General features: G+C 35.8%; 1 protein-coding gene across 1 annotated transcript in view; it reads left to right on the forward strand.

Moving 5' to 3' along the window:
* Nucleotides 1-14,946, forward strand: part of LOC137405221 (intermembrane lipid transfer protein VPS13D-like) — a 55,907-nt gene that overhangs the window by 10,067 nt on the left and 30,894 nt on the right. Inside the window, exons 11-20 of the mRNA XM_068091450.1 lie at nt 58-195; nt 1,590-1,817; nt 3,286-3,400; nt 4,306-4,480; nt 4,736-4,876; nt 6,931-7,069; nt 8,456-8,669; nt 12,038-12,248; nt 13,268-13,447; nt 14,260-14,426. Coding sequence (XP_067947551.1) covers nt 58-195; nt 1,590-1,817; nt 3,286-3,400; nt 4,306-4,480; nt 4,736-4,876; nt 6,931-7,069; nt 8,456-8,669; nt 12,038-12,248; nt 13,268-13,447; nt 14,260-14,426 — 1,708 coding nt within the window. The remainder of the gene's footprint in view (nt 1-57; nt 196-1,589; nt 1,818-3,285; nt 3,401-4,305; nt 4,481-4,735; nt 4,877-6,930; nt 7,070-8,455; nt 8,670-12,037; nt 12,249-13,267; nt 13,448-14,259; nt 14,427-14,946) is intronic.

Below are 14,946 nucleotides of genomic sequence, written 5' to 3' on the forward strand. Positions count from 1 at the left end.
AGGCATTGATGATCCCTACTTCATGTCCGCGAATACTGACGTGAGTTTGGTTTTTAGTTGAACAAGGAGAAGAAAAGCCAGACTCGACGAGCCTAGCTATAACGAGTGTGGATCTGAGCTGTGATGGCCTTTCTGTTTGCCTTATAAATGACAGCGCTGACATGGATGTACCCCTGTTTGACCTTAAGATCACAGGTAAGGTCTGATCACCACACTGAGAACGTGTAGTTATCGGTATCAGTAACAGGTTGTGGTAGATAAAGGGGAGTTGATGGCAGGATTCATACACCCATGGACTTGCTGACTCAGCAAGTCGGGAGGCAAAGCTTCTATGAAAATCAACCTTTTCACTTAATTAGCAATTTTATGGGACAGTCAGCATTTACTAGTACTAGCATAGAGTATCTGCACTGTTATTTTGTTTTTTATACTCAGTTCATTAGTGTGTGCATGTGTTCATTCTGTATCACTAGTCAAGCTGCTCGTGCTAATCATACATTATACATTTCTGATTATGTCTACAAGCATTACCATTTGCCGCATTAACACAAATACAAAGAGTTCAGAATAATATGGTGTATGGTACTGAAAATGCTTAACTACATTGACTGTACATTCTCTCACACTGAAGCTGTTGTTTGTACTTGGGTTGGAGATGGTCGAACTGGTGTCTTTTGCACTTACGTTTACAAAAAAGAAAAGCTCAAGTTGCTAACATTAATGCATTTGTTTTTGCTGGTGACAAATATTATCAAAATGTAGTGTTACTTTTTAAAATTTAAACAATATTATTCAATGAGCTTGAAAAAGCGGAAACTAAACCATGCAGATGTTGAAGAATGGTCGGCTTGGTAAGAGAAGAAGGTTTAATGCTAATTGATCGCACAAATGTTGAACAAGTTTGATGTTTATATATACAGTTTACTCCAAACAACCAGTGATGTTTATATATACAGTTTACTCCAAACAACCAGTGATGTTTATATATACAGTTTACTCCAAACAACCAATTTTATCCTTCGTTTTTTCGTGACGTCATTCTATCGTTGTCAGCCATCTTTATGGACAACTTTTATCGTTAAAAACACGAAGCTTCTGCAATTAATTATTGCAAACAATATTTTTGTTTGCAAATTTTTTATTTTAGTATCAAAACAACGCCAAAAAATACTATTAATCAAGAGAATGACGATCGTTTTCTACAAAGATGGCGGCTTTTTCGCGGACCAGCGCATGTGCAAACAGGGTGATGACTTCAAAAAAATGATGGATTGTAATTGAAGTTTTGGTTTCAAAATATTGTACAATGAGAAGCTGAATAGGAATATTTGAAATTGTGTTTATTCAAGATTACTCTACCAGTCATTAGATCTTGAAATCTTTACTATATTTATAGAATTACTTTTATACTAATTTTAAAACCACTTAGTATTTGAAGCATGGTTTTTCCTATTAGCTAGGGAGCCATGGTGTATGATCCAGGACGGTTGAATTAAAGACAGTTGTGTTAAAATGAAGACTACGTAGCCCTTTCTGTCATCCATCAGTCTACAAATCATATGGCTAATTTAATGGTTACCTGATTGTAGAGTTTAGAGTAGACCAGGCGTTGTCTGCATTATCCAATGAGACTGCTAGGGAGGAAGGTCATGTGACATTTAAGGATCCAGTCACAGGCAGTCTGACGTTCTGTATGGCACTAAACTACTACAATAGGATGCTGAGTGGCTGGGAGCCTTTGGTTGAGCCGTGGCATCTGAAAGCTTCTTGGACAGGAAATCCTCTTGCGGATGATAATCTAACCGTGAAAGCTGCCGGTAAGTCGTCAGTGGCAGCGGTTCCCATTCTTTAGCCGAGTGCTGATCTCATTATTTTTATTACTTGTAATAGAATCACTTAGCTGGGTTTTAAATACACCGTAATAGTTCCCCATAGCATGTCACACTGTCAGCATGTCACACTGTCAGCATGTCACACTGTCAGCATGTCACACTGTCAGCATGTCACACTGTCAGCATGTCACACTGTCAGCATGTCACACTGTCAGCATGTCACACTGTCAGCATGTCACACTGTCAGCATGTCACACTGTCAGCATGTCACACTGTCAGCATGTCACACTGTCAGCATGTCACACTGTCAGCATGTCACACTGTCAGCATGTCACACTGTCAGCATGTCACACTGTCAGCATGTCACACTGCGTATCATACAAATGAGCTGGTACTTAGAAAGTTCTTGTAGTATCTTTACGTTTTGTGCTTGGGAGGTAAACATTTGGAACATGCTCCATTGTGATTTAAAAAATTTAAACTTAAAATTTTTTTAAAATCACAGACCTTTTAAAATTGTTTTCTGAAACTATTGTAATTTGGAGCCCATGTTGTAGAGACAAATATAGAACATTAGCCCAAAATTGAAGCTGATGATCCAGCAATAAATAATTAAATACATTTACTGAGATCTCAGAAGTTGCCTTCCCATTGCATACAGTATCAGACTTCCCAACTAGTATAAACATTTTACACTCAGCTGGATGTTAAAACTCACTGTTAATATAGACATATTAGTGTTGAAGGCTAATAGGGTGGTTTGCTCAACACTTGCCATAAAATTCTCTGATTGTAGACTACTACAAAAACTTCTCAGCTATTATAACTGAAAATATAATATATAATAAGAAATTGTTTTGAAGATTTTTGACAATCTTTTTGCTGGTTATCCTACAGTCAAGTCTTTACTTAGAAATTTAATTTGTTCACAATCAGCTTCAAATATTAAAGCTGTCACATGTTGGAACAGATAATAAGAATACACTACAACTTTTTCACTCTATTCAAAAGTTTAAACTTTCTACAGTAACTCTTTAACAAAAACCTTAGATCTTAGATGCAGTACCAAACAAATTAATTAAATAAAACTATGTTAAAAACTAAATTATATGTAAAAAAACAAATTCATTAAATAATAGCCAATAAAAGGATGTTTTGGTATTTCACTTTGTATACGTACATGCGAACAGAAATGAAGGCTTGACAGTGCTTCTACTATAAAATATATGTTGAGCAATCTACATGTAAGTATTCATTGTTATTATTCTATATAAAAATATAGTAGACACTCCTACCATAGCAGATGTCTTATGCAATCATAGTAATATTATATATGGAGTAAACACATCCACTACAGTACACAACTCACATATTCCTGGTATAACCATATAGAGAGTACAGTAGATACCTCAACTACAGTAGTCACCTTAAGCGATTGATGTATTTCCACTAGCGCTTGAGGTGGTAAACCTTAATATGACGAGTGCTCTACTGGATATGCTGCGCAGCACTCAGGATCTGTTTAACTCACTTGCTGACAAGAGGTCTTCAAATCACCCAATCACAAGGTCAGTCTGACCATTGCTGTTACTTTCATTGCTATAGTAACCATATTTGTCAACGGAAACACTCTACGCTTTTTCCGGCAAATTAGTGTTATTCGTTATTACCAGTTGGTTGCTGTGTTCAGTCATGTTAGCTGCTGTATTTTCTGCTGTTGGCTAATCTACCCTATTTACTACTATTCACTAGTCTATACTATTTACTACTGTATACTAGTCTACCCTATTTACTACTGTGTACTAATCTATCCTATTTACTACTGTATACTAGTGTATCATATTTACTACTGTATACTAGTCTATCATATTTACTACTGTATACTAGTCTATCATATTTACTACTGTGTACTATTCTATCATATTTACTACTGTATGCTAGTCTATCATATTTACTACTGTGTACTAGTCTATCATATTTACTACTGTATACTAGTCTATCATATTTACTACTGTATACTAGTCTATCATATTTACTACTGTATACTAGTCTATCATATTTACTACTGTATACTAGTCTATCATATTTACTACTGTATACTAGTCTATCATATTTACTACTGTGTACTAGCCTAGCATATTTACTACTGTGTACTAGTCTATCATATTTACTACTGTATACTAGTCTATCATATTTACTACTGTATACTAGTCTATCATATTTACTACTGTATACTAGTCTATCATATTTACTACTGTGTACTAGTCTATACTATTTACTACTATGTACCAGTCTATCATACATGTATATACAACTATGTGCTAGTTCGACCTATCCTTGTACAACTATTTTATTCTATATGCTAATACAGTCCCCCAAACATCCCGGTGATAGTTTATGCTTAGCCATAGTTCGTAATAACTGCACATGCAACAATCTTATTATTGACCATATAATTTACTTTGTCTTATAGCCGAGAGTCCTTCGTACCTTATTCATTACACAACCAGACAGACAGAACTCTGCTATTCGCTATAGTAACAAAGGCTAATGGAACTACATCCCTTCCTACATCTTGGACAGAAGTACTGGCTGGACAGACGAAGGCATTCTCCTTCATGTCTTATCAGCTGAAGCAGCGTCACCAGGTGTGTCATCAGAGGTCACAACCCTTTGAACACATTCGCTTACTCTAGTGTTGTCTTCTCGTTTTACTTTTAAGACTTTAGTGACCCTATCTCGTTTTCTCCTGAGTATATCATATACTCAAGAGGGTATTAAGGCTTACCATTGTACCACCACTAAACCAATAATCACTATTGCGCCTCATCTCATCATTAGATTATAAAAATTAATTAATTGGTTGTGTTAAAGGCTTTGAGAAAGACCCCCTCTTGTTGCAGAGCACACACAAGTCTACCAACTACAAGCTCGTAGTCATGGTTGAAGGGTGGCAAAAGACCTGTCCCATAAGCATAGACAAAGTGGGACAGTTTTTTCGCACTGTGCAAACAGACCCGCACTGCAAGGCCTACCAACAAAAGGTTTGGCATGCTTACGCTTTCTCTATCTTTGCATCTTTTCTATCTACTTTCTCTTGTCAAAACATTTTCACCTTTACTGTGAATTCGATGCTTTTCATTCTTGTAACAGGCATAGCAGAACATAACTAAATGTATCATTATACATAAAGATAGACTGTGACAGGCATAGCAGAACATAACTAAATGTATCATTATACATAAAGATAGACTGTGACAGGCATAGCAGAACATAACTAAATGTATCATTATATATGCTTTTCAATCATGTGACAGGCATAGCAGAGCATAACTAAATGTATCATTATACATGCTTTTCAATCATGTGACAGGCATAGCAGAGCATAACTAAATGTATCATTATACATGCTTTTCAATCATGTGACAGGCATAGCAGAACATAACTAAATGTATCATTATACATAAAGATAGACTGTGACAGGCATAGCAGAACATAACTAAATGTTTCATTATACATAAAGATCTTTATCTGTTTAGGACTCTATATGAACATAGTATAAAAGACTACATTTGTTTATACCTGTAATCTATATACGTACATCTCGGTTTTTGTCTGTATTCTGTCTGTTCGCATGTCCAGTTATAGCGATAAAGGTTTTAGCAATGAAAAATCTGCTTTACATTGGATTTGAACTGCAGACAGGCATGTATCTGTTCTGCAGACAGGGATTAAGCTAATACACTATACATCTATAGAATAAATTGTGCACATACTTATTACACCTGCCAATCTTTCATGGCTTCACTCTTAACACTTCAGCTAGCGTTATGCGTGAAACCATATTAGAAGAAAAGTTTGAGTCCATGCATGAAAAAATTGTTAAACTTTTAAACTCTATTACAAGACTTGCAATCAGTGTAGATCTGTAGTAAGCCCTGCAGCCGGTACAGTATGAATTATACAGAAATAAACACAGTACACAGACATAAACACAGTACACAAAAATGAACGAACACCTTCCTTTAAAAGTTAGAATGATAGATATTGTATGTTGATTAAAAATTTATTTTCTGTGCAAAAACTGTTCTAAATATTCATGCAACACCCGGCATTCACCTAGTATACTAATATGATGGATATAAGTTTATCTATTATCAAGTTTTTTGTATCTATAGACAGCTGAGCCATTGAGGAAGCTTCATATACAGTATTTAGCAGAGACTATAAAATAGAGACGCACGGCTTCAACCTAGAATCAATTTGCACTAAAAGCTGTTTACTGTGTTTTCATCCATCTGCTGCTAGAAATGTATATTAATGTTGGTTCTATTTTGTGTTCTACTTTGTGCATCGTACACTGAGCTTCCTTCCTATGGTAGATTTATTTTGTTGTTATACTTTCATATGTTCATAGCTGCTTATATAATCATATATATTAATTTATATATTTAGTTGTTGTTTATGAAGCCATTTTTCTCCAGTTTCTGGTATTTACGATATGCTATTCTAGAAGCTTGTCCAACAACCATCAGCTCTAACAAGATACTCATCATCCATAATGTGTTTTACATCTATACATTTGTCGCATCTAAGATTGTTGGCTAAAGCCACAGTCTTAAATTGTTAGCATGTTATCCTTGTTTCTCTTGGTCTTATCATTTAATTTGGTGCAGCTTAACTTTTATAACTTAATCATTATAAAAGAATTATAGCCTCGTTCCTTAGTTGGTTTGTGTTTTATGAGTGCATGGGATTTGAATGAGTTTAAATGCCATGTTTGTGACTTGATGCATCCAGATTTAAATGGCGAAAAAAATTATGTAGCTTCTTCGTTCTAATCCTCAGCGCCTTCAGTAGAAAAACTATAGGAATTTTTTTGCATCTGTTGACTGGCATATCTGATATGCCAGTATATAATATATAATCAAAGGGGTGATAATCCACAAATAAAAAGTTTTTATTGTACAAACTGGCTAAAATTAAGGTTTAATGAGAATGATATAGAAATGCTAAAGCGCGTGGTAAAAGTCCATACTCTATTACATTATGCCAGATATAGCCACATGGTATAGCTAAGTTCGACTTTTTGCGACAGGTGGTGGCCAGCAGGATAGTGTTTGATATTGTCTGCATGGAGAATGCATCCAAGTGTATAACTGTCAAATCACCTGTAACTCTTGTTAACAAGACCTTTTACACCATGGAGGCTAGACTGGAGTCTCTAGTAGACAGAGGTTAGTCTTTGCATTTCTCACATATATTCACATAATATATTCACATTCACTCACATCTATATATTTTTCTCAAAGTGGATATATTGTGTCAATATTTCTCTGTGGATCTGTCTGCATTCCGGCTATAGCTATTAAAATCTTGGAATAAAGAATTCGTCCCGAAGAAGATTTGATCTCAGACTCTCTTGCTCGCAAGTTCGAAACCGTACCAATTAGGCCACAGAGATCAATTTGTTAGATATATGCCGATATATGTCGGTATATGAAAGCAAATACTCAATGGCTTTGCGTACTATGCAGGGTGATTGCGTAACGTGAGACGAGTAGCTCTCATTAGTAAGCTTACTAAAATTTTCCATTGGCAATGTGCCAGGCTAATAACAAGTAGCAGGCAACTCTTATTACTTCTCATTGTTTATAAGCTGATTTTTAATACCTGGGCAACGTCAGGAAGCACAGCTAGTATATTTATATAATATATTCACATTCACTTTCACATATTCACATAATATATTCACAGATACTCATATCTATATATACAAATCCCAAAGTCCGTTGTTCGGTGTTTTCAGCTAAAGCTATTAAAACTAGGAATGAAAGATTCGTTTCATTCTGGATTTGATCTCGAAACCTCTCGTTCACCAGGCGATAATCTAACCAATCAAGCTACGCGAGATGCAATGAATTCGTTAGGCGATATGAGTCATAATGTCGGTTAAAACACACTTGGCACCACGTTATGCAACATCACTAAAGCTTGCTCTCATGACTCTTATTAGTAAGTTTAGCAATATGGATAGTAGCTTACTCAAATTAGTCATTTGCAACGTGCCAGGCTAATGGCAAGTAGCAGGCAACTACATTACCTGCCACTGTTTATAAGCTGTTTTTTAACACCCGTGCAATGCCGGGCATTCGGCTAGTTCTCGCATAATTCTCACTCTGCTAACATAAACACTGATGTAATGCTCAACTTAAGGTGGTCGGAAAAACATTTTGTGTGCTGATGAAATGTAATAAAAGTGTCATACCTCCAACACCAAGATGCACCAACCTTTTTAAGACAATATAACTTACCATATCACATTTAAACCATTTTCAGGAGTGTTTTGCTTTGCTACATTAAAAAAATTTCTGCGTGAACCAGTTTTTTGACTCTTAGGGTATATTGAAATAATTGGTAATTAAACGTGATATTTTATCAGCTGTTGCCACAGCTGGCTATGTATACATACTGCCATTTTTCTGTCTGTTCAGTGCACAGCAGACATATTTGGTTTGTCAACTTGTTATGAGTTGAAAACCAGAAGAAAAGTCGTGCATCTGCTGATTTGAAAATTTAGTAGAAATACATCTTTGTTATGCTTTGTCAATATGGTGTTGCAGGAGCATCTCATGTGATGACGCTTCCTTCTGGCAGCAGTCAGTCTCTTCCGCTAGCTTTCATGTTTAGTCAGATGTGGTTTAGACCAGCAGGAGACGAGATGCTGACTTACACCGACTTTGCTGTCAGCTGCCAGAACAGCACTATGAAGGCGGGAGAGACTAAGTCTGTTCCACTGACATGTAATTCTGTGCTAGACCGGTCCCAGTCATACAGGTAGGCCCATGTTTGAAATATAATACAATAAATATAATATATTATTTATTATTTACTCACCTGCAAGACAGTTGAACCAGTTGTGTGATAGAAGTTATTTATTCATTAAAGTAACATTCACTCAGTTGGTACGTTTATGAAAGTTGGTGAGTCTGTCAAAGGAGGTGTCACCAGAGATTTCTGAAAATTCAAGACAATTTATAGTTTTTATACTGCTAACTCGTGCATCTTCCTAGTGATAGTATATTGCAGACCTTCCAACTTGTGTGTCTTTATAGTGATGGTATATTGCAGACCTTCCAACTCGTGTGTCTTTATAGTGATGGTATATTGCAGACCTTCCAACTCGTGTGTCTTTATAGTGATGGTATATTGCAGACCTTCCAACTCGTGCGTCTTCTTAGTGATAGTATATTGCAGACCTTCCAACTCGTGCGCCTTTATAGTGATAGTATATTGCAGACCTTCCAACTCGTGTGTCATTCTAGTGATGTTATATTGCAGACCTTCCAACTCGTGCGTCTTTATAGTGATAGTATATTGCAGACCTTCCAACTCGTGCGTCTTTATAGTGACGGTATATTGCAGACCTTCCAACTCGTGTGTCTTTATAGTGATGGTATATTGCAGACCTTCCAACTCGTGTGTCATTCTAGTGATGTTATATTGCAGACCTTCCAACTCGTGTGTCTTTCTAGTGACGTTATATTGCAGACCTTCCAACTCGTGTGTCTTTCTAGTGACGGTATATTGCAGACCTTCCAACTTGTGTGTCTTTATAGTGATGGTATATTGCAGACCTTCCAACTCGTGTGTCTTTATAGTGATGGTATATTGCAGACCTTCCAACTCGTGTGTCTTCTTAGTGATAGTATATTGCAGACCTTCCAACTCGTGTGTCTTTATAGTGATAGTATATTGCAGACCTTCCAACTCGTGTGTCTTTATAGTGATGGTATATTGCAGACCTTCCAACTCGTGTGTCTTCTTAGTGATAGTATATTGCAGACCTTCCAACACGTGTGTCTTCTTAGTGATAGTATATTGCAGACCTTCCAACTCGTGTGTCTTTATAGTGATGGTATATTGCAGACCTTCCAACTCGTGCGTCTTCTTAGTGATAGTATATTGCAGACCTTCCAACTCGTGCGCCTTTATAGTGATAGTATATTGCAGACCTTCCAACTCGTGCATCTTCTTAGTGATAGTATATTGCAGACCTTCCAACTCGTGCGTCTTTATAGTGACGGTATATTGCAGACCTTCCAACTCGTGCGTCCTCTTAGTGATAGTATATTGCAGACCTTCCAACTCGTGCGTCTTTATAGTGATGGTATATTGCAGACCTTCCAACTCGTGTGTCTTTATAGTGATGGTATATTGCAGACCTTCCAACACGTGTGTCTTTATAGTGATAGTATATTGCAGACCTTCCAACTCGTGTGTCTTTATAGTGATGGTATATTGCAGACCTTCCAACTCGTGCGTCTTCTTACTGATAGTATATTGCAGACCTTCCAACTCGTGTGTCTTTATAGTGATGGTATATTGCAGACCTTCCAACTTGTGTGTCTTTATAGTGATGGTATATTGCAGACCTTCCAACACGTGTGTCTTTATAGTGATGGTATATTGCAGACCTTCCAACTCGTGTGTCTTTATAGTGATGGTATATTGCAGACCTTCCAACTCGTGTGTCTTTATAGTGATGGTATATTGCAGACCTTCCAACTCGTGTGTCTTTATAGTGATGGTATATTGCAGACCTTCCAGCTACTTTATAGTTTCTATAGGCTTATACATGTATAGTAAGAAATTAACAAAAAAGATTTCTTGTAGATACACTAAAAATAAGAACTACCTTGTCATTCAATCAAGATAATTCGAAGGAAAATGGTTCTATGCTTTGTTAACATCAAACATTTGAAATTGCAACTTATATGGCTTTCAATAATGACTACAAGTACGATAGACTTGAATTTTTTAGCAATGCGTGACTAGCAATATTTGGATTGGTCATAAGGGACACACAATGTTATCAGTAGCGTGTGAGTTCACTATTTCACAGTTGTTAGACAGACTTAAATACAATTCTGCGAAGACATCTTATATAGAGTCATCAAAGTAAAGAGTATTCAATGATATAATTAAACTAAACTAAGTTGTTAGCAATAATTTTTGCAAATTTGTATTGTTTTTAACTGTCATAAACCGATCTTTGGCCTATTAGTTCATTTCTATCATAGCAGCTGGCATGTTTATTTCTATGTAAATAGCCTGAGAATCATAAGATTTTTTATATAATCTTTAACCGTTATGATTTACTTTAATTCACTATGTTGTGCGGGTGATGTTGATTTGGAATTGTATGTTCAAGGAGTTGTCACGCCATATGAATAAGTGTTTTAATGAATATTCATATGTTGTGGATTAATGCTGGCGCTTTGCGAAAAAAGACAAAGATCTCTATGCCAAAGATCATAGCAGGCTGAACTGTAGAAAATGTTTAAAATGGAATAGCTTGCACGACGTTTTTTTGCGCATCATTCGCAAATGAAGTTTTCATTTTTTGCAAACAAGAAACATTCGATAAAAATTATTAAGTAACAAAATTTGCTCGACTTGCACATTTTTGCTGTTTCCATCTTGAGGATTAACTGCACCATGAAAACAGTGATAGCTATATAGACTGAGCCTGAACATGCTCATGTATTAAACCATAATCGTCACGTACAACTTTTATCGTATGTTCTAGGTAAATCAGACACACTGATTCCGATTTTGTACTCAAAATAAAGATTGGTCCACTAACTTTCAAAGTCATGAAGGCTTTTTAAAGCGTTTCAATATCGGTCTCGAAAACAACACAATTGGTACAACAAGCTCCGTCCATAAATATGCGACGTAGCCTAGCTTTTTAGGAATGAAATTTGGGAATGTTTAGTCCAATTTAGAATGATAGAGATGGGTGTCTTAAAACCCGTTATTATCTAAATTCAGCCTTCAAAATAATCTCAGTCTTTTATGAAAGGTAGATAAACTATTTACAATTGCTTGTAGGTTGTTACATGATGTTTAATAGGCTGAACACCGAGAAAAATGAACTCAAAAAAGTGTGATTTTATGGCAAGCTAGCGTTGTTATCGTGCTTTTTTGAGCTAATTTCTAAATTTGCATTATTAAATAGCTTATCTACCTTTGAGAAAAGACTGAGATTATTTTGAAGGCTGAATTTAGATAATGAGTTTTAAGACACCCATCTCTATCATTCTAAATTGGACTAAACATCCCCAAATTTCGTTCCTAAAAAGCTAAGCTACATTTATAGCTTATATCTACATATTTATAGATGGAAAAAAATTTTTTAGGCTTTCAGCTGTCATCAGGCATGAATACTACCCATATGATGCCGTTATGGAGACTTTAGGGGATGAGACCCTCTTTCAGCCTGGCCATACCATCAGCCTTCTCTCTCCTCTCACCCTGGTTAACCTCCTGCCTGTTGACTTAGGCTATCTCATCAATGGATCTGGCCACACGGGAAAACTGAAGCCTGGAGAGGAGACCGCTTTGCATCAGGTAAGGCTTGTTTTACTTTTTTACTGTTTATATAATATGCCTTTAGACAGGCTTGTTTATTGTGGTTGTTACACTTTAGTGTTTCCCTAACACTGCGATAAATTAAGGCATTTGAAGCTGCAATAGTAAAGCTTATAGAATGTTCTACAGTTTTAATAAAAGTTATTAATATATGCATGTGAGTAAATTAGTTCAAAGTTTCATTGACTTAACTTAAAGTTACTAGGAATATAAGAACTAACTTGCCACACTTTTTGACACTACTTAGAGAAGCATAAACGATGAGAACTTTGCTGTACTTTGAATGAATGCTTTGAATGCCATAGAAGTATGCTAGCCATGATAGCACTACACCAAACAAAACTATGAACCGCTTCAGGTCTATGCTGACACACACTGTAGATATAATCCATGTAGAGTTGACAGGTGTAGCCAAACGGTTACCGATTCTGCTCTGCTTAAAATAGCCACTTACTGACTATTCAACAGAAGTGTTGAATGGTTGACGCTAACTGGTTGCCACTACCTACTAAATAGGTAAACATGTATTATTTTTATTTTAAGTTCTTTAAAATACTAAATAAGGTAGGTGGTATATTAGTTTCTTCTAGGCGAGACCATTTCAGTGAGGTTATAAATGTGACCATGTATTGGCTTTAGTAATCATCAACAAAGTGATGGTTTTTGTTACAAGAAAAAATGAAAAGACAAAATCAGGAATTATTGAAGTTGGTAATCTGATAGTATTGTGAAGGAGTTGGGATAGTAAATCGAAGGTTGTACTACCAGAAAGTTCATAAACTGAAACATATGATGGTGAATATAATTATGTTGGTGTCACGAAATAAAAACGATGTTTATCAAATATGTGCAAAGATAAATATAAATACTATGCGCATAGTTTTCACAGGATTTGAAACCTCGTTGCACTACTATGAAATTGAGCAAGTAAACATATGTTTAGGCTACATCGAAAAAGACACCACTGTGATTTCCATGAAAATATTTTTTACTCGTAGATTGACGCCTCTGCTTACATGAAGATAGACTTTGCTGCTGATGGTTACCACAAGGGTGGAGTGCTTCATATCAACTCAAGTACAAGTGACCATCTCATCAATGTCAGACTCTATGACAACTCAGATCGACTCTTGTTATTGGAGGCCAAGGTCACAAGGCTAGCCTTAGGATCCGTCAAGGTAGATAAAGTTACTCATGATTGTCACTCATGATTGATACTCTATAATTGTGTTGATGAATTCTCTTCAGTTACAGAAATTGTTTTTGCTTATATTCTCAGATATCTTGTCATGATATCAAGAGCTTGTCAAGGTCACATATAACTTTATAGAAATGTTTCAGTAACTCTTTCTCTACAGAAAGCTTTTATACCGGGGCACCTTAGTACCTATGTAAAAAACATTGATCAAGGGTCATAGAGTTGAGAAATCCACTCAAGGTTTTGCCCCAATTAATCTATGAAATTAGGTTATCATATCATTTTGCTAAAAAACGAATCAATTAGTTTTTTTAACTCAAAATTCTCATAATAATAATATTGCGGTTCCTAAATTTTTGGTCTAGAACGAATGAAAAGAAAAATTGTAAACAGCGACCTAAATGTATTTCTTTTAGAGAAATTCTTCAACATTGGGCCTCAGATATTTCTGATAACTGTATTTTTATATTAGGAAATTGGGTCTGCATTTTGCTTAAACTGTGAAAATGATAGCATTTTTCTTTTGCAGCAGGTTTCACTAAACTAAAAAAATATTATACATGATTTTTGTTTATCAAATGCATTGATTATTGGGCAGAATTTTTTGTTGATTACAAAAAACTTTAGAATAAAGCTCTGACAACAACTAGCTTTTACAATTCCAAATGTCCGCCATCAAAAGTTTTTTGGCATGGATTAATTCCTTATGAACCAGCAAAAATTCTTTAGTCAAAGAGTTAACATTAGTTGGGTGAAAATATATATACATACTTGTAATCTTCACCACTCTAGGTTGCTATATCTGTAAAGTACTGGTTAATAAACCACACCGGGCTGCCTCTGGTCTTCAGACAAGTTGGGATTAAAGGGACGTCTGCTGGACAATACGAGGAACACGAGCTAGCTCGTAGCTTGGCACCCCTAATGTTTTCATTCTCTGACAGAGAACACCCAGACTTGTAAGCTGTCCATTTGTTCTATGGTTTTAGGTCTATGCGACAGCAACTGCATTAGCCTTGTATAGTTATCTAAATGATGACTGTAATCATGTTTGTGGCAGCAAGTTTATTGTTGCTGATGTCATTCATTACCACCTATAGTTCTGTAGCAAACTTTGCCATATTTTGGTTTTAATAAAAATTTTGCAACAACTTTTTGGTAAATGAATTCATAAGGTTTTCATGTGTTGAAATATTTTAATCATAGGTAAAAGTGTCCTTGAAGGTTTTTCAGACTGTTGACCATGGCCGAGAGTGTTCCTACTTCTATATTTTGTTGTAAATCATTAATTGTTTTATCTTCTGTTTATCTCTTCACACAGCTAGTAGCAGATGCCGAGTTGATAAAATCTATGACTTCCAGTTGAAGTGCAAAATCTTAGGGCTGCAGAGTTGCATGTGTCAACAGGTGCTTGATGAGACTTAGTAATACTGTGGACACTGAGGTAGCTTAGAATGACACTTGATATGTGTTGGCAGG

The sequence above is a fragment of the Watersipora subatra genome, chromosome 9, assembly GCF_963576615.1.
Source record: "Watersipora subatra chromosome 9, tzWatSuba1.1, whole genome shotgun sequence".
NCBI lineage: Eukaryota > Metazoa > Bryozoa > Gymnolaemata > Cheilostomatida > Watersiporidae > Watersipora > Watersipora subatra.